Source organism: Gnatocerus cornutus, unplaced genomic scaffold, assembly GCF_029298725.1.
Source record: "Gnatocerus cornutus isolate USDA-ARS CGAHR unplaced genomic scaffold, icGnaCorn1.1 ctg00000063.1, whole genome shotgun sequence".
Classification (NCBI taxonomy): Eukaryota; Metazoa; Arthropoda; class Insecta; order Coleoptera; family Tenebrionidae; genus Gnatocerus; species Gnatocerus cornutus.
In genome coordinates this window covers 338,710-363,721 of record NW_028275408.1, presented here as the reverse complement: position 1 = coordinate 363,721, position 25,012 = coordinate 338,710, and the positions used below count along the sequence as shown (strand labels likewise).

At 35.2% G+C, this 25,012-nt stretch overlaps 1 protein-coding gene, 1 non-coding gene and 1 pseudogene across 2 annotated transcripts; 2 read left to right on the top strand and 1 right to left on the bottom strand.

Annotated features, from left to right (window-relative positions):
• Nucleotides 1-583: 583 nt before the first annotated feature.
• On the top strand, nt 584-12,577 carry LOC148165982 (luciferin 4-monooxygenase-like; annotated as a pseudogene).
• LOC148165983 (uncharacterized) lies at nt 5,729-6,815 on the top strand. Its single transcript, XM_088049538.1, has 5 exons — nt 5,729-5,911; nt 5,959-6,222; nt 6,290-6,397; nt 6,448-6,528; nt 6,579-6,815. The coding sequence occupies exons 1-5, from the start codon at nt 5,765-5,767 to the stop codon at nt 6,813-6,815; spliced, it is 837 nt and encodes a 278-aa protein (XP_087905664.1). The 5' UTR covers nt 5,729-5,764.
• A 348-nt stretch (nt 12,578-12,925) lies between the features above and the next one.
• TRNAL-CAA (transfer RNA leucine (anticodon CAA)) lies at nt 12,926-13,009 on the bottom strand. The gene has a single exon. It is a non-coding gene; the product is annotated as a tRNA-Leu (tRNA).
• Between the last annotated feature and the right edge of the window lie 12,003 nt (nt 13,010-25,012).

Sequence of the window (25,012 nt, the reverse complement as noted above, 5' to 3'; positions counted from 1 at the left end):
AATTTTTATCAAGGTTTAACGGCTGAATTGCAAGAAAACTGCAAACATTTTCTAGGACCTCAGTTTTTGAGATATATGACAACTCAATATAATCACTTATTTCTAATTAAATGATCTTTTAGATGAAGGAAAATATAAAAAAAAAAGAAACAATTTTTTTCTTGTTTATTTGTCTCGAAAACGGTTAACTGAAGATTTTTTGTTACTCTGCTACCCATATTTATGTGAAAATTGTTAACAATTTATTACAACGATATGACTTTTGGTCAATTTTTATTAAATTTTTGTTAAAAAAAATGCGCTAACTTACCTTGTATCGAAAAAATTATAGAATAGAAAAATTCTAAAATTTTTTTAATTTGGTATGCTAAAATAACAACAAAATTTTTATTTTCCGAAAACAAGCACAAACGAAAATTAAAAAAAAGTGAATTAAAAGTGTTTTATTTTTAACTTACGTGTTTTTTGTATCTTTTCATTGTTACTATGATCTCTGACAACTGTAATCTGGAATCAGTTACGATCATCGAATATAATTTAGACTAGCTTCAAATTCTCAGTCTCAATTAAATAGAAATTTGAAATGATTTTAACTAACACAAAAAACTTTTTTGTAGAATTACGAAATGTTTTAACTTTTTTGTCGGTCAGTGTAATTAATGATTCAATCTAATATAGACTCTACAATAAATAAACAAAAACAATTTACCAAAAAAAGCGCCTTTTTTCTTACAAGAGAATACTAAAAACAATTTTATAAAATGGAAAGAACTATAGTTATTTAACAAACAAATTTGTTAATAAGAGCGGTTAATAATTGAGCGATTTTAGCGAAATTAAAGTTAGTAACAAAACTTTTTCGGTGATCGAATCTTGAAAAAATTATTTTTAAATTTTTTAAATAAGTAGTAGGTTTTGGATTTGTGATGCATATATACTCGAGGTTCTACTGTAATATCTGTATTTATCTGTAATATCTAAAATAACCCACTTATACTAGAAATAATTATTGTTATTACAAGTTTTTAATGCTTTTAACACAATTTTTTTCTTAACAACCTTTCAGAACAAGTTAAACATTTTTATTTTCTTGTTTTCATTATAAGAAGAAAACACTCAGTTGAACAACAACTGTTACCATCCCAACATATCTGCAACGATTTTAGAAGGTCCTAATGACTCTGAACGCCTCTCTAGAACGTCGCTTGGTGTAATATTTTATACCGAATTAAAAAAATGGGCTTCTGATAGGATTGCTATTGTTAGTGGCTCTCTTGCATCTTCTGCTTTCAGCATTAACAAAATCGCTTGTAGGTTGACACAAGCGAAGAGATAACTTATGGAGATTTCCTGCGATTGTCAGTGAAACTGACGAAGAAACTTCAGAAAAAAAGGAGACGTAATTACCATAGTTTGTCAAAATCGTTGGAAATGTTTGGCGATTGTTGTTGCTATCTTTTATATCGGTGTTGTGGTGAATCAACTGAATCATTTTTATACTGCGGGTATGTTTGATGTAGCTTCATTAATTAATTATAGTAAATTATTTCATGCATTCAAAATAGCTATTTTACGGACTCATTTAAGTTATTTATGAAAACATGAACATTAAGATGTATCTAATGCTTATATGTACTTCATAATAGTGATGTTACAAATAATTCATAATAGCATAGTTGCTTTTAATCCATATTAATTAAAGTATCAGTATCAGTTACTTTTCATCAAGGCGACTTTTCGTACACCTGTTTTCTATGAATTAAATCAATCACCGAAGTTTTAAGAAACGAATCAAAGTAAACACCAGTTTTAATTGGAAATGATAACATTTTATTATTTTACAGTAATTTGAGAAATTAACTAGTAAGTAGATCTTTAAGATCTAAATATGCGGATTTTTCTAAAAATTTTGATGATTTCGTGCAGATTTCTGCTAGTTTCTTATAATTCAACCGTTAAATTTTGATAAAAATTGGTGGTTTTGTAGATTTCGAGCTCTTCTTTGCGAATTCAAGCCAGAAAACGGCGAAAATCAGCGAGAAATCGTCGTTTTGCATCGAAATAAGAGGATTTCTCTAAGAATTTTGATGATTTCGTCAGATTTCTGCTGTTTTCTTGTAATTCAGCTTGTAATAACCCAAAAGGCCCACCGAAAAGACATTAACATGCACACAAAACATATTTAAAAATGGCGCTAAATGACCGCGAAATTTAAAATCCAAAATTTGGCTGTGATCGTCAAAAACGGTTAGGACCTACGTTGTGTTTGAGAAAAACAAAATTACTAAAGAAAATTTAGAAAACGGACCTCGGTTCTTTAGTGTAACGGGCAAAAGCGACACAAACGGAAGAGTGAACTAAAACAACAAATGGGTTGGAGAGCTGTATTAGTGTAGTGTTGTGTAGTTAGTGACTTAGAATGGAAAATGAAAAACTAGTCATGCAACGACCGTTAGACCCGTAGTAAGTGTGTTTAGTCAAAACGTACGAAACTCGTTTACAGTCATGAAAAAAAGCAAAAAACAACATTTACATGAACACCACCACTCATTACAAGACTGGCTGGACTAAAAACCCAGTGGGATAAAAACCTAGCCTTCACAGTCAACTACTAAGCTACCCATAATCCTTGATCTTTTCAAAAACTATTACAAAGATTACAATGATTTGAACAAGAAAATTACAATTATGAAAAGCGTAGTAACGTGTCTGTACGATTTGTTTTGGATTTGCGAGAAATTTGAATTGAATTGCAAGTTGATTGTCGTATTGCGGTTTGCCTGCCTCTTCTTCTCAGTTTTCGTCCACCATAGCACATTAGATCATCATCACATCTTTGGAATTTTCGGATAATAAAATACACCCGGGACTGGGTTTACGGGCGACGGCGTTTCCGGGCGAACCCGGCCGACTAGCACCCGCAACACTCCACTTTGGGAGTACCTCAAAGGCCTCTAGTCAGAATACGGACACCCGAAAAGATAAAGCGTTTGAATTTGCCGCTGAAAACCGAACGACCAATGACACTCATTCCCTCCACATTCTCACTCTCGCGGGAAGCAAAAGACGGTTTTAGCAATCACACTCTAATATCGACCGAGGATCATTACGATAAATCACCTAAATCAAAGTCCCGCGTGGTATCGGCTGAAACAGACAAGACATACATATGACGACTTGGGCCCTCTTCTTCTTTCTTCATTTCTTAAACGACAAAAAAAAGAACAAGAATTTTTGAATCGCGGCATCGTACGACACGTTACAGTTTGTCGGAAAATATAGAAAATAAGATACAGCAACGTTTTAAGACGCGCTCAAAATGCCCCCCCGTTCCGTATCTTCCGCTAGGCGGGCGGGTGGCGATGTCACTTCCGCCCCAAGGCGGCGGTACTTTTAAATTCAAATCGTGCGATTACAAGCTGTTGAATCTTGATAAAAATTTGTGGTTTAGTAGATTTTGAATTCTTCTTTGCGAATTTAAGCTAGAAAACAGCAAAAATCAGCGAGAAATCGACGTTTTACATGGAAATATGCGGATTTCTCTAAGAATTTTGACGATTTCGTCAGATTTCTGCAATTTTCTTGTAATTCAGCCGTTGACTCTTGATAAAAATTTGTGGTTTTGTAGATTTTGAGATCTTCTTTGCGAATTCGAGCCAGAAATCATCGAAAATCAGCAAGAAATCGTCGTTTTGCTTTGAAATATGCAAATTTTTTTTAAAATTTGATGATTACGTGCAGATTTCTGCTAGTTTCTTATAATTCAGCCGTTGGATCTTGATAAAAATTGGTGGTTTTGTAGATTTCGAGCTTTTCTTTGCGAATTCAAGCCAGAAAACGGCGAAAATCAGCGAGAAATCGTCGTTTTGCATGGAAATTTGCGGATTTCTCTAAAAATTTTGACGATTTCGTCAGATTTCTGCTGTTTTCTTGTAATTCAGCCGTTGAATCTTGATAAAAATTTGTAGTTTTGTAGATTTTGAGTTCTTCTTTGCGAATTCAAGTCAGAAAACGGCGGAAATCAGCGAGAAATTGTCGTTTTGCATCGAAATATGCGGATTTGTCTAAAAAATTTGATGATTTCGTGCAGATTTCTGCTGTTTTCTTGCAATTCAGCCGTTGAATCTTGATAAAAATTGGTGATTTTGTAGATTTCGACCTCTTCTTTGTGAATTCAAGCCAGAAAACGGCAAAAATCAGCGAGAAATCGTCGTTTTGCATCGAAGTATGCAGGTGTCTCTATGAATTTTGATGATTTCGTGCAGAATTCTGCTGTTTTTTTGCAATTCAGCCGTTAAATCTTGATAAAAAGTGATTATCAAAATTACAATTTATTCCCCAAACACCAAATTTGACAAAAAATGCTGACGCGCGTTTCGATAGCAATGCTATCATCATCAGAGCGATGATTAAACTTTATCAGTTTTTTTATCAGTTTAATCATCGCTCTGATGATGATAGCATTGCTATCGAAACGCGCGTCAGCATTTTTTGTCAAATTTGGTGTTTGGGAAATAAATTGTAATTTTGATAATTTGTCAACAACACCAAGAATTGATCCAATAAATTTTCTTTGGATAAAAAGTGATGATTTTGTAGATTTCGTGCTCTTCTTTGCGAATTCAAGCCAGAAAACATCGAAAATCAGCGAGAAATCGTCGTTTTGCATCAATATAAGCGGATTTCTCTAAGAATCTTGATGATTTCGTGCAGATTTTTGCTGTTTTCTTGCAATTCAGCTGTTAAATCTTGATTAGAAGTGATGGTTTTATAGATTTCGAACTATTCTTGGCGAATTCAAGCCAGAAAACATCGAAAATCAGCGAGAAATCGTCGTGTTGCATCGAAATAAGCGAATTTCTCTGAGAATGTGTTTATTTTGAACGTGAGGTTTAAAGTCCAGCATGTGTCCAAGTTTTGGGACTGTAGGAAAAATTGAGTATTGGGTTGAACCTCCTAGTGATATTTTTTGGTTTGTTAAGGTTGTTTAGAAGTAAGGAGGGGATAGACGAGAGTGGGGGAGACTTCCCTATGGTTATACATTGGGCATTGCCGTGTTTGCTTCTTTATCTAAGGTGTTTGTATTCACTCGAATGCATAGCTCCAATGTTAATTATCACATAATTTTTATCTTTACGTTCAAATATTTTGCTCAGAAATCCCCAAATGATGATGATCTTGGTATTGATCGATGCGGAATACTTCAAGAAATGTGCGGCTTATTTTTCAAAAAAAGTTTAATGTAACGAAAAGATCTATCGCGAGTTGATTGCGAGGACAACTAAGGGCCAGTTTCATAATCGGACCTTAAAAGCGCCTTTAACAAAAGGCACCTTTACGCTAACTGCTCCTTTAAAGCGAACCCCTGTTTCATAAACGGTGACAGATGAATTTTTAACTAAAATCGCGTTTAGGGGAAATCACATTCTAAACTATACTAAAATAGGGAGTTTTGTGTTAATATTCGTGTAATCAGCCGGGAATTTCAAAAATTGTGTTCGAAGGTAAGTGTCAAGAATAAGTGAATAAATTTGTGGTAGGTACGTACGTGTTTGAGCATATAGTTTTGGAATAATAAATTTATGGTAAACTAGTTTAAAATGTTGGGACATTTTATGGAAGGATGAAAGATTTTAGGCCGAATGGTCAACATCTGGAGTGAAAATGCGAGGGATTTTTAGGTATTTTGGAATAGTTTTATAGACGGTCAGTCAGTATAGACGAAACGTTCAACTAAACAACAACATTTTCAATTGACTGAAAGATGAATTCGTGTGCTTTTTCCACTCCTCTGCGAAAACGTTCCACCAATTTTTCCAAAGAGGAAGAATTAATATTGTTAGAAGAAGTGGATAAATTGAAGGCGATAGTGGAATGTAAAATGTCCAATAAAGTGACAATTCAAGAAAAGGTAAATAATAATTTTACAAGTTCAAATTTTATAATTTTTGTTTGTAGTATGAAGCTTGGAGCAGCATTGAGTTAAATTTTAACTCCAAAACAAATACTATGCGAACTTTGGATCAATTAAAAGCCAAATATGAAAACTTAAAAACCAAGGCCAGGAAAAGCGCTGCCCAAAACAAAACGTTTTATAAAAAAACGGGCGGAGGACCGTCGCAAGCAGAAAATAGTGATCCCGTGACAGAATCAGTTTTAAATATCATAAGTGCAAAAACTGTGTTTGGTTTACAAAATAGTTTTGATTGTGATGCAGACCAAGTAAGCATTTCTATTAAACATTATTGTTTTGAAATATGATTACTATTGTTCTATGTACTTTTTATAGGAGATAAACATGTTGCCACTACAAAAAAAAAGCGGTCGTCAAGTCAATGAAAAAATTGTGGAACCAAACCTAGATCCTAGTAGCAGCGTCGTGCTGGATGCAGTAAGAGTATACTAATTATGCATTTATTTAAAATTTTATATTTTACGACATTTAAGGATCAAGAAATTTTAGAATTCGAGATGGGTTCCGAAGAACCGAAACCAGCAAGTTCTGCAAGTACAAAAAGAACAAACAATGTGAGTATTTCATAACAGTAGACACCAAATTTATAAACTTATTGTTTTAGTGGAGCAGTTATACCCCCAACAAATTAAAAGAACCTGTGTCAAAAAAATTACGACCTACCGTGCTTAATCCTGTTATCACTGCGAAGGAGGAATATTATAAAGTAAAGACGGCGCTGCTAAAGTTCGAATTGGAAGATAGAAAAGAATGGGCTGAGAGAGAAAAAGAAGAACATGAATTAAAGATTATGTTATTACGTCAACAATTGGAACAGTCAAAAAATAAACTCAATAATTAATTTGTAAACTTGTAAATAAAATATTAATTAATTCACAAATTTGCAAAATGCTGATTAATTAGTAATTGACGAGCTTGTCGTCCACTGACACCATCTCTTTCCGCTTGAGGTAGATCGTCCTCCCCCCCTATTATTTCATTATCATTTAACCATTCTTCTGGTATTTCTTCATTCATATCAATGGCAATATTGTGAAGAACTGCAGTTGCTGTTATAATATCCATAGCTTTTTCCACAGACATTCTTATTCCCATTGACAGTATAGGAAAACGTCTTTTCCAAACCCCATATTGGCGCTCGACAACATTTCTCATCCTAATGATACTTTCATTGTAGAGACTTTCAGCCGGAGTATTTACTTCATGGAGCTTTGTCATTAAATAGTTTTTTAATGTGTAACCACTATCGCCAACCAATATATACTTTTGCCTCAAATTGTCTTTTTAATAAACAGTTGTTAAAAATTGTTTGATCATGTGTTGATCCCGGCCAACGCGCAACAATGTTCCTAATTTTTAAATTGGCATCTGCCACAGTTTGAACATTTAATGCAAAGAAATTTTTTCTGCTTCAAAATACTTCAGGATCTTCTCCTCCAGGTGACTGTATTTTAATTAACGTGCAATCAATAGCTCCAATTGCACGGGGAAATCGTGCAATTTTATAAAAGTTCAATGCCATTGCTTGCATTTCTTGCATATTGATATACATTTTTATGTATTGGGCTCGTAAGGATGCAAGTGCTTCAAAAACTTTTGTCACTATACGGCTGGCTGATGCTTTAGATACCCCCATAAAGTCCGTCATTGCAATTAAAAAACTGCCAGTAGCAAAAAAACGAAGTGTTAATAACAGCTGCATCATTGCAGATATGCTGCCCCCACTAAAAATAATTCAATTATAAATAATAAATAGATTGAAAGAGTATGTAGTTACCGGTTGGTTCTAGGCGATATTAGATGTTCAATTTGTGCTAACAAATTGAAGAATGTAGGTTTTGTTAACCGAAACCGTTCGAAAAAATCTAAATCATCATATTCCTCCACCGCATTTCTCCTTTTTTTGTGTAACTTTGGTCGTCTTACGAATAAAAACACTTCATCTTCTCATGATGAACTTTCCGAAGTCGATGACAGCATATTTAAAATGTAATTTAATGTCTACTTAGCAAACAACTAGTAGATCAGAACAACTGAGAAAATAATACACAAACTTCTAGGTACATGAAGATGCGACTATTTTTTGAGGTTAGAATTGGTTTAAAGGCGCCTTTTAGAAGTTAAATGATCGATGTCGGCCCTTTAAGTTAAAGGAGGATTTAAAGTAACGTTTAAGATTATGAAACAAAATTTTTAAGTTAAAAGTCCCTTTAAGCTAAAGAAGCTTTTAAATTAGATTATGAAACTGGCCGTAACTCTCTCCATTTACACTGTAGTGAAGCGGTTCAAATTACGCAACTTTACGATTTTTTTACTCCGTTAATAAGCTCCCAATTGACTTGAAATTTTACAGAGACATAGCTCAATTAGTTCACTATGTATGCCCTTAATTTCAATTTTTTCTCATTATTCGTGATTTTCTTCTAAACAACCTTAAGGCGAGTGCCAAGACATTTTTCTTATGGAGAATCCCATGTAAAGTATCGTCTAAATATTTCGCTTATTTTTGGATGTATCAGTTTCGTTCTTATTCTCAACTGCTTGTATTTACATTTTCTTCTAAAACTAAGTATCAAACATTGGAAAAAACATTTAATTTAAAAGTTAAAGGACTTGAAAATTCGATAATTTAGGGGTAGTTTTACGAATAGAAGTTTATGTCCGATTTTTGTGAATTTTTAAACTTAGAATTAGTAAAGAATACTTTCAAAATCACTTTCCCGCTAAATTTAAATCGATATCATTAAAATTGGTCTAGTTATGAGTGAGATAAACTAAAAAATTTTCAATCGAAGCTCTGAACTTTGCAGATAATTTACGACTAGGTTGATTTATAAGCGTACCCTCATTTGCGGTTTCTTGACCAGCTTTAGAAGTTGTAAATCAAGGGATTTCTTCTAAAATTTTTACCTGCTTGTTTCGCACAGAGGATAATAAAATGGTTACAATTAGAAGAGCGTTATTAAAAGTGCTAATAAGTACAAGCACAACGAAGTTTCATAATGCTTGATGTATGAAATTATAGAAACAACTATGTAGTATGAAAATTCATTTACTTTATAGTCATGTTTTCAACTAAAGTCTTTCAATGACACACGAATTAATTTCTCGACTATTTCACGGTGTTGGACGTAAAATTTAGAAAATGAAATTTAATAAAATGGTAATTTATTATTATTTTTCTTATTACATATTTTATTATTTATGTTTATTTTTTTCTTATTTCACCAGAATTTAAAAGTTCATCAATGAATAAAAAATGTTGAACGAAACAAAATTGTTTTGAATGGTATGACTCTATGGAGCAACCTGACCGGATCCAATTTACCTGATGTTTGTAATATTGGATTAGGGTTTATCTAAGAAACTGACCGGAGTTTTACTAGGTGATGACAATTTCTTTCATTTTGCCGCCGGCCGGTTCAACTTTTACTGAAAAACCCACTAAATCTTGTTCCTTTGAGAACAATATAAATTTTTTTTGGGAGAATAAAAAGGTTGACTTCTGGTAACTAGAAAAAAATGGAACATACATTGTAAATTCAAATCATAATTGGTATTACCAAATCCAAGGGCAGTTAAGAATAACACGAAAAAAAATGTGTATTTTGGATGTTTGGTTTGGACAAGAAAGTGATATGAAATATGAATATATTTATGAAGACACAACTTTTTGGAAAAAAAATGGAACCAAAATTGATTAAGTTTTATTTTGATCACATGTTGCTGGAATTAATTGACTCTAGGAAACAAAGATTGTCTATTCCGATCCGCCGTCATTGAGTTTGTATTACCTATGTATTAGTTAATTGTCAATATTGTAAATAAGTACCTATTATGTAAATACCACTTTTCTTATAAATACTTATTGACATGTACATATTATACACATTATTATACTATGTATTATGTATCTTTTGAGTATACCTTCATACCAAATACGTATCTATTTGAAAACAAATAAAATTAAACATAAAACAGATAAGTTTAGTTTTTTTTAGAAAATTTCTGTTTGGCATTCTAATATTAAATAATACTTTAATCTATTTATTATTTGACTAGTTAAATTACTTTTTGAACAACGCACTAATGTACTTACAATTTTAAAATAAAATTTTTTGATTCATATTATTTTACCCATGAAGAAGTATTTCTACCAGACAGAGGCAAAATAAGCATTTATCATTTTACAATCACTTTACGATAGCATAGTAAGGGGTGTTGTAAACAGAGGTACCGCTTGACAACCTTCCCGATGTGACAGCTCAGCTCGAATTCTGACCAGCGACGAGTCTTGGCACTCGCCTTAAGTCGCATGGATTGTCTTGTTTGTTTACAGTTAACCGAAATGACAGAAACAAACGCAATGTGGAGAAATTATTTGATTTTTCTCAAAATTTGGACAAAAATCGTTAATGTGTTATATGTTTATTTGATCGTTATATGCAGAGGTCTTTTTGATTAAACGATGGATCTTAAAAAAATCACAATTTTTTGTTAAACTACAAGAACTAATTTACAAAAGTGATGGAAATTTGATTCAATGAAAATTAGTACCGTATGAGCAACAAAATTTTAGATAATAGGAGGCCATGAAAAACAAATGAATTTGTCTTTGATTGTCTAAACTAAGCCGTCAAAATTTGACAGTTCTCGGCATGGCATCTTTGGATGGTGATTATTTTATTATGGTATGGATTGGTGTGCAGTTATTTGAAGAAATCGGGGGCGTGCATCGTAGCAATGGTTCTGGCAGAACAAGAAATTCAAAGGACCGAAGACATCAAACATTCAAGCACATATGATTGGGTATGACAACAAAAGCCGACATACGTTTCCAAAACAAAAATTTGTAGACAGCCATCCTTTATCTAAAGTTTTTTTGCTCATATGGTACTTGTTTTATAAACAGGATGTTCAAAAAATGACGGAAGAATTCTTCAATACGTTGTGTATAAACGCCTAAGGAATTTCAAAAAAAATATTAAAAAAATCTTTTTTGTCTGTCACAGTAATAGCTAATTTACATTCGAGGAACTGTAATCAATCCAGTCATTATACTAGTTATTAATGGAGTTTATTTATAGTTGCAACATTTACATTAAATAAAAAGTAAATCATCGGTGTGTTCATAACAAGCAAAAACTATATTGATTCGTTTTGATTGGTAATTAGTGCTTGGTGTTTAAAATAACACCATTTCCCAACAAATATTATTAGATAAATTAAATAGGCCTTGATAATATCTACAATCAACAACTTATGAGAATGCGAAAAAATTGTCGTATTTTTGCTTTTACAGGTGAACTAAAACACTTTTTATCGATCTGTCGGCCAGTGGTGATCTTCTGCTCGTCAAAAACGCTAAAAAATCTTCTTCCTCTCAAAGACGAATTGTTTTTTCCTCCTCACATTATAAACTACGACAATATTGATGATTTCGTTGCCAACATCTGTGACGATGTCCATTTCACCCCTGTTGAGTTAAACCCCGATGAAAGCGTCGCTTTCATTTTAACTTCTTCAGGAACAACAGGGTTACCAAAATGCGTCCAACTCACTCATGCCAACTTTCGCATGCTTTAGGCGCATGAGGAGACTTGTCTAGATATTAACAAAACTGAATCTATAATCGGATTCTTGCCATTTTTCCACATTTTTGGCGACGGTGTTGCTTTAGCAACTCTTCTGTATGAAGGAAGACTGTCTATTTTGGAGCAGTTTGCTCCCGAGATTTTCCTACAAACTCTTCAAGATCAGAAAGTCACGAAATTATTTGTAGTACCACCGATTCTTCTGTTTTTGATCAAACATCCAATGGTGCAAAAATACGATCTATCTTCAATCAACGATGTGGTAGTTGGAGCTGCACCCTTCACCAAGGAACTGGAGGAGTTGAGTGAAAAGAAGTTGAAAGTTAAGAGTGTCCGTCAGATTTACGGATTGACTGAGCTCACTAGGGGTGGTACCATCACTCCAAAAAACATAAGAAGACCCGGATCCACGGGGAAAGTCAGCACAAACCATTTTATTAAAGTGTGTGATGACAGTGGTAAAATCTTACCATCGGGAGAAGTTGGGGAGTTGTGTATTAAAGGTGATGGAGTTATGAAGGGTTATTTGGGGAACCAAGTTGAGACAACCAGTCTGTTCGATGAGGAGGGTTTTGTGAAGACTGGGGATTTGGGGTACTATGACAACGAAGGATACTTCTACATCATTGATCGCTTGAAGAAAATCATCAAGTACAAGGACTTCCAGGTCTTTTTTCTAGGTGTCTCCGAGCGAGTTGGAGGCTCTTTTGATTCAACACGAAGCAGTGAAAGATGTGGGGGTTGTCGGGAAACCCGATGAATTCGCCGGAGAATTACCTATGGCTTTTGTTGCTAAACAGCCCGGCAAGGATGTCACAGAAGAGGAATTGATTCAATACGTTTGTGGTAATTGCACTGAGCATTAAATTTCGGATTATTTATAAAATCTTGCTTTGCAGAAAACTTGTCTGTCCACAAACATCGGCATGGTGGTGTTAGGTTCTTAGACGAGATTCCTAAGACTTCAAGTGGAAAAATTTTGAAAAGAAAGTTGAGGGAGATGGTGTGAGGGTTTTCTTTTAATTTTGTAGATTTTATAGAAATACAGGACCTTCTTAAGGAAGTGATCATTATTCAAGAAAGTCCTGGTCCTACTAATAAAATTTATTGTTTGGTGAACAGCAATCTTTTAGAAAAGCCTCTAGTTGCCAACACGGGGCGACACAAATCTGAATTAATCAAGAAATTCTGCGTAATTGAGTATAAAAGCATTAATCAATGTTCAATAACACCTTGCTCACCAGAGTGTGAAAATTCTTCCAGTGCAGATTGAATCGATTAGAGAAATATTTGGAGATTGACATATTTTCTTGCTTTGTTGTTTATCTTATCAGATAACAATAATATTGCAAAAAACTGTCAGGTGTAGGGTTCGAACCTACGCTCTCTTTCGAGAACCAGAACTTGAATCTGGCGCCTTAGACCGCTCGGCCAACCCGACATTTTAGTACCAAATAAAACAACTTAATAAAAACTGCGAATTTTTGGTTTCAGCTAATCAAAAATGGATTTTAAATGATATCTAAGATAGATGAGAAAATGCGATAGAAATAAGAATTCTCTGAAAGAAAAACGTAGAATGGCGGTTCATATTAAAAACAGGTCCAGCAGGCTGACCTTTTATATAAGAAACATTGTCAACTAATTTAGTTTTTGTCATTCGATATAATCACATGTTGATGTCAGTCGCTAAAATAACCGTGCTAAAGATGCAAAAACGGAAGAGACAGTGTTTATCGTTCTGAAGGTTGTTTTTGCTATTTTTTTCTTAAATTGTTTCCATACTTTTTCTTGTTTTATCTTACTGTTTGTTCTTGCTCTTGACAATTGGTATTCTTCGTATTATTCTATATTTGTATTTGCGAGGTATTTTTTTATTATTTGTCTCTTGTCTTTTATTTTTAATTTTTCGTTGTTTGTCTACTAACACTAATAATATTTTTTTACTATTTTTCCTCTCTTTGTATAGATTCTGATTGAAGTATCGTCAGAAAATCTCTTTAATTTGTGATTCTTTCGATACCTCTTTCGTTATTGTTTATGCTCTTTACCTAGTCCCACATTTCTTAATTGTTTATATTGACTTTTCATTTCAAAAAAAATTTTTTTTTCGCGGATAAAATAAAAATTTCCACTTTGTGAAAATAAAAATTTTTAACTCTAGAAGTTTTTACGCTGTGACAATGAAATTTACGGATGTTACTAGTTTGTACCTACTTATCAACTCTCTCAAATTAGAACGTTGTAGATCGAAAGACACAGTTTTTAGACTTTTTTGTTTCGCAAATGAACTAAAAACTTTCAATTTTTCGAAAATCAAAATTTGTAACTCTGTAAGTTTTTACGCCACGGCAATGAAATTTGAGGAGGTTACTAGTTCGCATCTACTTATCAACGCCCCCAAATTTGAACGTTGTAGAGCAAAAGACACAGTTTTTAGAATTTTTGATTTAAATGAACTAAAATTTCCCAATTTTTCGAAAATAAAAATTTGTAACTCTGGACGTTTTTATGACACAAATAAAATTTAGGGAAGTTAGTAGTTTGAATGTACTTGTTAAATCTCCCAAATTTGGACGTTGTAGAGCAAAAGACACAGTTTTTAGAATTTTTGATTTGAATGAATTAAAATTTTCCAATTTTTCGAAAATAAAAATTTGTTACTCTGGACGTTCTTATGCCAAGGAAATGCAATTTACGCAGTTTAGTAGTTTGAATCTACTTGTTAAATCTCCTAAAATTAAACGTGGAAGAGCAAAAGACGCAGTTTTTAGAATTTTTTATTTAAATGAACTAAAATTTTTCAATTTTTGAAATTAAAAATTTGTAACTCTGGAAGTTTTTACGCCCTAGCAATAAAATTTAGGGAGGTTACTAGCTTGGATCTACTTATCAACTCCCCCAAATTTGAACGTTGTAGATCAAAAGACCCAGTTTTTAGAATTTTTGATTTAAACGAACTAAAATTTTCCAATTTTTGAAAATAAAAATTCATAATTCTGGACGTTTTTATGCCACGGAAATGAAATTTAGGAAGGTTACTAGTTTGAATCTACTTGTCAAATCCCCCAAATTTGAACGTTGTAGAGCAAAAGACACAGTTTTTAAAATTATTGATTTAAATGAAGTAAAATTTTCCAATTTTTCGAAAATAAAAATTTGTAACTCTGGACGTTCTTATGCCAAGGAAATGAAATTTACGCAGTTTAGTAGTTTTAATCCACTTGTTAAATCTTCCAAAATTAAACGTTGTAGAGCAAAAGACGCAGTTTTTAGAATTTTTTATTTTGCAGATGAACTTAAATTTCCAATTTTTGAAATTAAAAATTTGTAACTCTGGAAGTTTTTACGCCACAGTAATGAAATGTATGAAGATTACTAGTTCGCATCGACTTATCAACTCCCCCAAATTTGAACGTTGTAGAGCAAAAGACACAGTTTTTAGAATTTTTGATTTAAATGAACATAAATTTCCAATTTTTAAAATTAAAAATTTATAACTCTGGAAGTTTTACCGCCACGGCAATAAAATTTAGGGAGGTTAGTAGTACTTGTTAAATCTCCCGAAATTGAACGTTGTAGAGCAAAAGACGCAGTTTTTAGAATTTTTTATTTAAGTGAACTAAATTTTTTCAATTTGTTACATCTTGTTAAATCTCCCAAAATTGAACGTGGTAGAGCTAAAGAAAGCGGTGGAAAATTTTTGTCCGTTTTCAAAATAAAAATTTCTAAAAATTTTGGAATTTTGCACAATTGCTAAAGTATAGAATATTACCTGCAAAAATTTTTCTTTTAAGATTAAAATTGCCAACTTGACGAAATTTAATAGAAACCGGTGGAAATATTTGGTCTGTACTCAAAATGAAAATTTATACGCTCTTAAATCTATTGTTAATTTTTAATTTGACTAATGTTTTGGTAGAACAAAACTATAATGGCTTAGCACACCTGTTTTCACGTTTCCTGTCTTTTTATCTAGATTAAATTGCGTAGCTTCTTGTGAACCTTTCCCAACTTTCTAGGGTTTGGGTTTTCCCAATGATCTAAATTGCCGTATATCATACAATGATAACAGATTCTATAAATTATGGAATTTAAAAAAGTATTGTGTTTTATCACTGTTAGATTGTTTAAGGCAATTGATGTTAAAAATTATTAGTGTGACACTGAAGTGAATTTGGTATTAATTAATTGGTGTTAATTATCTTCAAATTCCATATTTTTCGTTGGACATGTACGAATGGAAATTCAAAATTGTTTTGAAACCATCTAAAGAGGTAATTTAATATGATTCAGGTATAGGACAGCATAGTAGAAATTTTTTCTATTTTTTGGTTTTTAATCAAATAAATTAGATAAATAAACAGAAGGAACAATGGAAGAAGAAGCTAACACCACTGTTTCCACACCGGACGTTTTTTGTAGGGAAACTGTAAGTCAAAACTTCAATTTTCAGTTCTTTTTTGTAATAAAAATTTAAAGATGCATTTAAAAAACACCACTTTACAGGCTCTGGATGATATTATAAATTACAAAAATGTGATCACTGCTAACACTGTTCTAAATTTACTGGAAGATGACTCTACTGACTTCAAAATACGATCATATGACCATAATTTTGGTATTTTCCACCATCTAATTATAGAAACAAATAAAGTAAAGTGTGCGATTCAGCTCAAACGTTCTATACAAACCGAAATGGAATTAGATCAGTTTGCTGATAACGGTGATATCAGTATTAAAAACTATTTGCAATTATTTCAAGATAAGAAAAGAATTTTTTCCGATTATAAGATAATTTTATTTACAAATCGTACTTTTGAATCCGAAATTGGAAAAACTATAAAAATCTGTAACAACGAAATTGAGCTAACAATTTCCAAATGTTTCAATGCTATTCCGTTTCTTCGCACTTCAAGTTGCTTTCAGTTTAAAACCCATTCGAATCTTTCAAAAGATTCTGAGACTTTTTTTGAAAATTTCTTCGCTTGTACGAACGGAGAGGGTGAGGCAACATTGCAAAAGAATTTTTGTGCACGAATGAAGAAATTTTCGTCCAGACACGAAGTGGCTGAACAATTTTTGATTTTTATTTCAAATTCGAGTTTCGTAGAAAAATCAATGGTAAAACAACTCCTGGCCTTGTATTTAGTGTCACCGTTTCTTCATCCTCTATTATTTGATGGCAATGAAACAAATAATGAAATTTTGCAAGCAGCAATGTCAAAGTTTGTCGTCACGGTTTTTCATGAAAAATCCATCGAACGCTTACTAAACTTACCGGAGCAAAGAATAAGTCATTTGGACACTGAGCACGCAAACGCGATTAAGAAAAATTACCACTTAACGGAAAACAACGAGGATTATACAAAATTACTGTGGATTTTGGACGGATTTCCTCTAATCCTAGACGAAAACCCAGAAGTTCGTACAGCGATTGGGTTGTGTCCCAACAAAAACTTCATTTTACTGACGAGTAGCTTGAGCGGTTTCGAAAATATCGAAGTTTTTCAAAATCTGTCCGATTTGAAAAACAAGGAAATTTACACCGATTTGCTTGAAAACGTGAAAATTTCGGTTTCTGGAAAACAAATTCAATTGAAAGAGTTGGTAAGTTTGGACGAAATTACCACCGACGAATTGTTACAGTTAAATGATCACAAAATTGAGCAGAAACCTGAGGAAATTTCGGTGTTGTATGTTTCTAGCTTACTTTCCCGAAATTTTATTGATTTGGGATTTTTGAAACTGATTAAGAGCGATACTTTGGTTTGGTTAGTCACGTTCGCACGAATTTTTTGGAAAATTTTGAGTCTTTAGATGTCGATGAATTCTTAAAAATGAATGATTCTGACAATAATGCCTTTATACTCGTGAGTAAAAAGTGTTGTCCACCGGAAAAACTTGAGGAAATTCGTGCCAAAACTAACAAGAAAACGTTGCATTATTTCAAATTATCCCACAACAAGTTGGAGTGGGTAAAAACTGTCGGTTCCATCTCTAATCTTCAACGTTTTTGCTTAGAACACGGCACCATCAAAGAAGACAGTTTAATTTCATCAAATTCCGAAAATCCCATCCATTTAGTCGCCGATGATTCGGGTTTAAAGGAGTCTCTACTCCTAAAAAGCCTAAAAATCGGTAGCGACTACTCCAAGGTGAGTGAGAAGATCGTGCTGATTAAAGAATTAGAAGAGGTCGCGTTGAAGGTGGTACTAAAAGAGGAGGTGGAGAAATTTGCTATAAAACGCACGTTTATTTCACGGAGTACTTGGCAGCACGTTGCCTCGCCCGATGATCCGACCATGAAACTAAAAATTTTATCTTTGATGAACAGTATTCCAACATCCAGTACTTCTTTGATCTTATTTTAGCCAGGAATTGCCCTGTCCTCACTGTGGTTTTGTGCGATTTTTCCCTAACAGAACAGGAGCTAATTGGGGTTGATAACCCTTTGCAACTGGCGTGCTCTTGGGGTCCGAAGAACCAAACTTTCACTTTTGCAGAGGTTCAATCAATTGATTGGGTTAAACCCGCGAACACTCCCATTGAATATTTAAAAACGGTCGATCTGTTGGTTTCCAAGTGTGATATCTTTGAGGTTGATGAGGTGTTTGGGATGAACGCCATCGGGTATGGTGAAGCTACCGGAAATATTTTCGCTCTTGCAGCTATGGACCAAGTCAACAATCATAACACCCGTTGTAACATTTTATTCTATTCCGTTCTGTTTGGTCTGTCCAGATTTATCAATCAGTTCAAATCAGATCTAAATCTTCCAACTATAGGCTCTTCACTTAACAGTTTGCTTCATTTCGCATGTGAAATTGGTGATGCCAACGTGGTGGAGATGTTGATTTCTTCAGGGGTCAACATTGATCTTCCCAATGGCGAGGGTGACACTCCCTTAATCCTTGCGTGCAAAAGAAGCAGTACAAAAACAGTCAAACTGTTGATTAAAGATGAGGCTAATCCAATCGCTGCCAACAAATTTGGCGATACGCCGTTAATCCGCGCATGTGCCAACGGAAACGATGAAATGGTGGCGTTGTTGGTCAACAACGGAGCCAACATCAACGCTCGTAATGTCTTTGGGCAAACCCCTCTAAGTGTCGCTTGTGTTGGCGGACACGAAGAAGTAGTACTGTTAGTTATAGGAGGTTCCGATGAGCAAAACTTCAATTCATCTCTTCTGTTTGCTTTGGATCAAAGTAACAAAAGAATTGTGAAATGTTTAATAAATGCCATCGATGTGTCGCGTGAAGACTTTGAGACGTCGTTGCTGGTTGCTTGTAAGAAAGGAAACGAAGAGCTGGCGGAATTATTGATCAGTGCAGGGATCAAAGTCGATGTTTGCGACAAGAATGGTGATACGCCTTTAATCATTGCCTGTAAAAACAAAAGCGAACGACTAGTAGAGTTGTTGGTTAACGCGGGGGTTAAAACCAATGCTGCTAATATTTATGGCGATACAGCTTTAACCATTGCTTGCGTGAAAAAAGACGAAAAAATTTTGAAACTGCTACTCACCCATGGAGCCAACACCAATTTTATCACTTCAGTCGGGCACACATCTTTGATGATCACCTGTTTAGTTGGTGACGAAAAACTAGCAGAATTGTTAATTAACAATGTTCATACTTATGCGTTTGGTACTAATAAAACTGCATTAATTTTCGCTTGTGAAAGAGAACACGAAAAAATTGCACACTTACTAGTTGCAGCAGAGGCCGATGTTAATGCTGTCGATTTAAATAGAGATACACCATTAATTATCGCGTGTAAAATGGGAAATGACGCCGATGTCAGTGTTTCCAATAAAAAGGATGAGACACCGATGATTTGGGCGTACAAAAAGGAGATGGATGAAATAAAGAAACTGTTATCGGATGCGGGGGCTAGTAGTGATGTTGCGCATCGAATGTGGAGTCCCTTGCATAGAAGGTAGAGAGATGGATTGTTTATCAATGTTTATTTCTTTTTAAAAATATTTTTTGTTTTGTATTAATAATAAAATACAATTTTTAAGGACGGGGTAGGTTTTGCTGTCGCTCGGTCGACTCATCTTCTTTGACTCCTGAAAAGTTTTATTTTCGCTTCTAGGTGTATAAATTACTATACTACCTGGTGGTAAGCGTTGGCAATATTGCTGTTTTCTGGTAAATGAAATTGTTGCCTGCAAGATTTCATAATTTTTATTATTATTTAATAAAATAAATAAGTTTTTAATTAATTTAATTAATTAATTTGTAATTATTTATTTTTCGACTTTATTAGATTTATTCCAAATTTGGTGGAAAATGTACGTAATTGTTTTCTAGTTAAACAACCATCTTGTTATGAAGTATATTTGATTACATAGTTAAATAAATTTATGTGGGTTTGTACCGTAAAATAATAAAATTATTTATAACAATTGTTATTGTAAAGTAATTTACTCAGAATAAAAATGTACAATAAACAAATTAGACAAATTTGTGTATTATTGTAGAGAAAATGCATTTGTTGGACCCGTATTATGTTTTATGTTATGTTTAAATAAAGAAAATTAAATAATAGTTATTTGTGCACCAAAGCCAAAAAGTATTTCATTTTCAGCCGAGCTTTATTTTAATGGCCGAAGCGACAACCGTGTCAAACTAAAAACTTTATAGTAGAAAACTGATAAATTTTCCAAATGTTTATTTTGATGTCTACTAAAGTTCTCCAAAATTTTATATTAAGACCTGTGATTTTTGCACTGTTTATGCTACAAAATTCATTCAATTTGTCAAAAAATTGTAAGAAATCACTTAATTTTAACTTTCGTTTTTCACTACAATTGGATCATTTTAAATACAAGGTGTTTATAAATGTTTCTAGCATCAAGGGTCGCTTTGGAATTTCTGTCATGCATTATTTTGCCGCTTTGTTTTCATAATGAATATAATTATTTTGAAACATATTTATAATGTCACTTTTCAGTTACGTTTTTGTGTCCAAGTTTATGATTTTCAGGTTTCAAACCATAACTAGAACATTTTTTTTATCAAAACTTACTTTGCTCCATGATTGAGGTTATCTACTAATGTCAGTTGAAAAATCTAACCCACATTTGAAATAAGTGCCAAAATTCTTTGATATCTCATAGCCACTTTTGATGTTAGAAACATTTATAAACACCTTGTAGTATGTATGCCGAGAAAAGTTAACCTACGAGGCTTGTCAAGTAGGTTAAATTTCACAAGTAGGCAATATTTAATAATCCAACAGTTCTATACAAGGTTTTTTCCAATGTTTTTCAATTTTCATCTAAAAACAATGATAACAAATCCGAAAGAAGTTATTGTAACGTAATTGACGTAGTTGCTAGTCAAATAGGACAATGGTGAATTATAATAAGTGTTACTTCGCTATATAAAGTTGACACTAATATATTTGAAAATGACATTTTTTGAACCCAAGTGCGGAAAAGTGATCAAACGAGTGAGTAATAGTCATTTTTGGTCTCATGAATTGAAACGTCGAATTAACATTCAAATAACAACTTCAGAAACATTATATTTACAAGCCCCCGTGCGGTAAAAATTGCCCAAATCATCTGCTTTTCAGATGCGTTTATAAATTAAAATCACTTTACCATAATGAAGATTGATCACCAAAGTGGTATTTACCTTGTCACGCAAAAAAAAAAAAAAAAACAAACTGACCAACTAAAGTCGCTCGGGCCGGCTGGTGACAAAATTACGCCGGTAGCTCAGTCTGGGTGGGTTCGTTAAAACTCACCGACCCGACAATCTTGAGGGCGCCAGGATCCTCCGGCTACGACTTGCGAGTACCCGGATCCAAAGTACTCGGTGTAGCTTACCCGAACAAAAAAAAAGAAAACGAAGTGAATACTAACCAGGAACGAATATATTAAAAAAAACACACTAATAAAACCTAAATAAAAAAAAATACAGGAAAAACAAAGACGTCGTCTCTACACCGGCAATCGTTGCTGTTAGATTTACGACGATTCGCTGTAGACCGAACGCTTGCGCAAGCCGACGGCACACCGAAAATCCGCGCAACAATTCGATCGTACAAACTCGCAATTACCGGGTCCCGACTTACAAGGACGTCTGTACAACAAAAAAAAAACAGAAACAGAAAAAGAAATGACTAAGTGTGAAACGGTTGATTACAGTGAAGCTGTAATCTCCCAACTACTAATTACAAGTAACAATTAACAAGGACGGTTACGGTGAAGCCGTAAACTCCCACAGGAACTAGTTAACAAAACGGTGACACGATGGCTCGAACAAAAACGTGGATAAAACGATCTGACCTTGACTCCTACAGCTCCTCCTACCGACTCTCCTCTAGGTGCTCCCGACTGGTGAGCCTTCCCGAATCCAACAGGGAAGAGGTTGTACGGCTTGGTCAAAACGGTCAGCCGCAATCCAGTTTCGAACTTCCAGTACGCACCCCCAACCAAAAGGGGAAAAAAAAAACGAAACTGAGAATAGCCCAGAATAGAACAGACTAGAACCAAAATAGAAGGCCCTGGGGTGGAAAATACCCTTAGGAAGATGAATACACTGGAATACTTTACTTACTACGATGGAAATCGGCCTTAAAGTTTTCCACGTGGTTCACGTCGTGGTGGATTTACTCGATCTCGAGACCCAACAAATTCTAGACTATAGGCATCGGTTGTTTGGAGACATTTTAGCGCGTACCCAAGGGCCGAACGAAAAGTTTATAGAATATATGGCCGCTATGACAGCTTTGTTTAATCGCCATGGGTCAATACCGACGGATGTACGCTTAAGTATTATGACGCGAAACTTGTCGCCGTTCTATACCGAGCAGTTGCCGGTAGTTCATACGCTAGAAGAGTTGGAAGTTGAGTGCATAAAGCTTGAGGTGAAAAAGTTCCGAGTCGATAATTACAAGCCTCCATCGCGGCGTACTCACGAGTTTGTTGAGCCAGTTCTAGCTTGTTTGGATGCAATCGATCCTCCGGGTGCAGCGGTAGATGCGACCGTTCCAATAACTAAGGCGCAACCAGAGGTTCGGAGATGTTTTCGGTGTAACCAGCCGGGGCACTACGCGCGCGAATGTAACCGGCAGCGAGCAATTCATTGTTTTAGATGTCAGCGTCCAAACGTAACGACCGGGAATTGTCCAGATTGTGCACCACAGTCGGGAAACGGGCCTTCAGGCCGACGTCAATCCGGGGCGTCGACCTCCAATCAGTAAAGCTTCCGGGAAAATGTATTACAGTCGATCCAATCATCCAGGCTCACCTAGACTTTATTTTAAGTAGCGTTGACGGGGATGAGCGTCCTTATTTATGGGTTAAAGTATTCGGGGTCAGTATTCAGGGGTTATTAGATTCGGGCGCATCGCAGACATTTGTGGGAGAACGGGGATATAGGTTGTTGTGTCGGTTGGGATTTAAGTTTAACAGACCTCAGATAGAGTCGTGTAGAGTCGCGAATGGGGAATCCTGTCCGGTAATTGGGGAAGTTAATGTGCCGTTCGAAGTAAGAGAACGGGTGACTTTAGTTAAGGTGTTAGCGATGCCGGCATTGCCTCATGCTCTGGTTCTAGGGGTAAACTTTTGGAGAAAGTTGGGAATCGTTCCTGACCTACGACACGGAGAATGGTCGTTTAGCGACGAGACGGAGTTGCTTGCGATTCGCGAAGCGAGCGAGCTTAGTCGCGAGCAAAGGGACCGTCTAAACCGGCTTATTGAAGACGAAATGCCAACCGGGAATGGAAAAATCGGTTGTACGACTCTGGTAGAACACAAAATCAGAACTACCGCAGAACCCATAAAACAAAGATATTATCCACTTTCTCCCGCTTTAAAGAAACACGTCGATGAGGAACTCGATAAGATGTTGGCCGAGGGCGTGGTAGAACCGTCGAATTCTCCTTGGAGTTCCCCAATTGTAATGGTACGAAAGAAAGACGGAACTTATCGTTTTTGCGTCGATTACCGAAAGGTAAATAGTGTGACTATCCGAGATGCGTATCCACTTCCATTCATATCACATACGTTAGATAAACTTCGCGACGCAAAGTTTTTGTCTTCCCTAGATATCAAAAGTGCTTTTTGGCAAGTTCCGGTAGACGACGAATCTAAACCTATAACCGCATTCACTGTTCCGGGGAGAGGATTATTTCAATTTCGTAGAATGCCCTTCGGGCTACATAACTCCGTGGCTACCTTCCAAAGATTAATCGATAGGGTAATTGGGGTGGACTTAGAACCTTTTGTTTTCGTATACTTGGATGACATTGTCATCGTCACGCCCGATTTTGAGAAACATCTAGAAGTGTTGCGCGAGGTATGTAGAAGGCTTAATCAGGCGGGGCTGACTGTTAGTCCAGAGAAGTGCCAATTATGCCGTTCGGAATTAAGATATTTGGGGTATATTGTCGATAGAGTGGGATTGCGCGTCGATCCAGAAAAGGTCCGATCTATATTAGAGTACCCGGTACCTAGAACTGTTACAGAAGTACGCAGATTCCTCGGAATGGCGTCATGGTATCGGCGGTTTATACCAAACTTTTCTACCATCGCTGCGCCAATCACCGATCTGTTGCGAAAATCCCGTAAGTTTGTTTGGTCAGAGGAGTGCGGGTTAGCGTTTGAGCGGTTAAGAGAGCATTTGATATCGGCACCCGTGTTACGTTGTCCTGATTTTGACCTCCCTTTTGTTATACAATGCGATGCGAGTGATTATGGAGTAGGGGCGGTTTTATCGCAAATGCAACCTGATGGAGAACATGTCGTCGCGTATGTCAGCAGGTCACTGGACCGCAGAGAGAGGAATTTTTCCGTTACCGAAAAGGAAGGGCTGGCGGTGCTATTCGGGATAACTAAATTTCGACCGTACGTAGAAGGAACGCGATTCACGGTTATAACGGATCATTTTAGCTTAAAATGGTTGCATAGTCTACAAAATCCATGCGGCAGGTTGGCAAGATGGAGTGTAAAGTTGCAACAATTTGATTTCGATGTAGTTCATCGAAGCGGGAAGGACCATCTTGTGCCAGACGCCCTTTCGCGAGCGGTACCCGTGCTAGAGACAATCGACGTTGCAGATGGTTTAGAAACGAAAAAAGATCGGTGGTACGAAACAATGAAGGTACAAGTAACAAGAAATCCTCTTAGATATCCTTTATGGCGTACGGAAAATGATCAGTTGTTTAAAAGGGTAAAGGTCGAATTCCCAGAATTGATAGGGGACAGATTTGCGTGGAAGTTAGTGGTACCAAAACAAGAACGGTTGAGCGTGCTCCAGCGTTGTCACGATAGCGAGTTAGCGGGTCATATGGGAGTGTTCAAAACATTCCATCGGGTGTTAGAGCAGTATTACTGGCCGAAAATGCGGAACGACGTGGCAAATTACGTGCGGAAGTGTAAGGTTTGCGCCGAGACTAAGCCGGAGCAGAAAGCACCAGC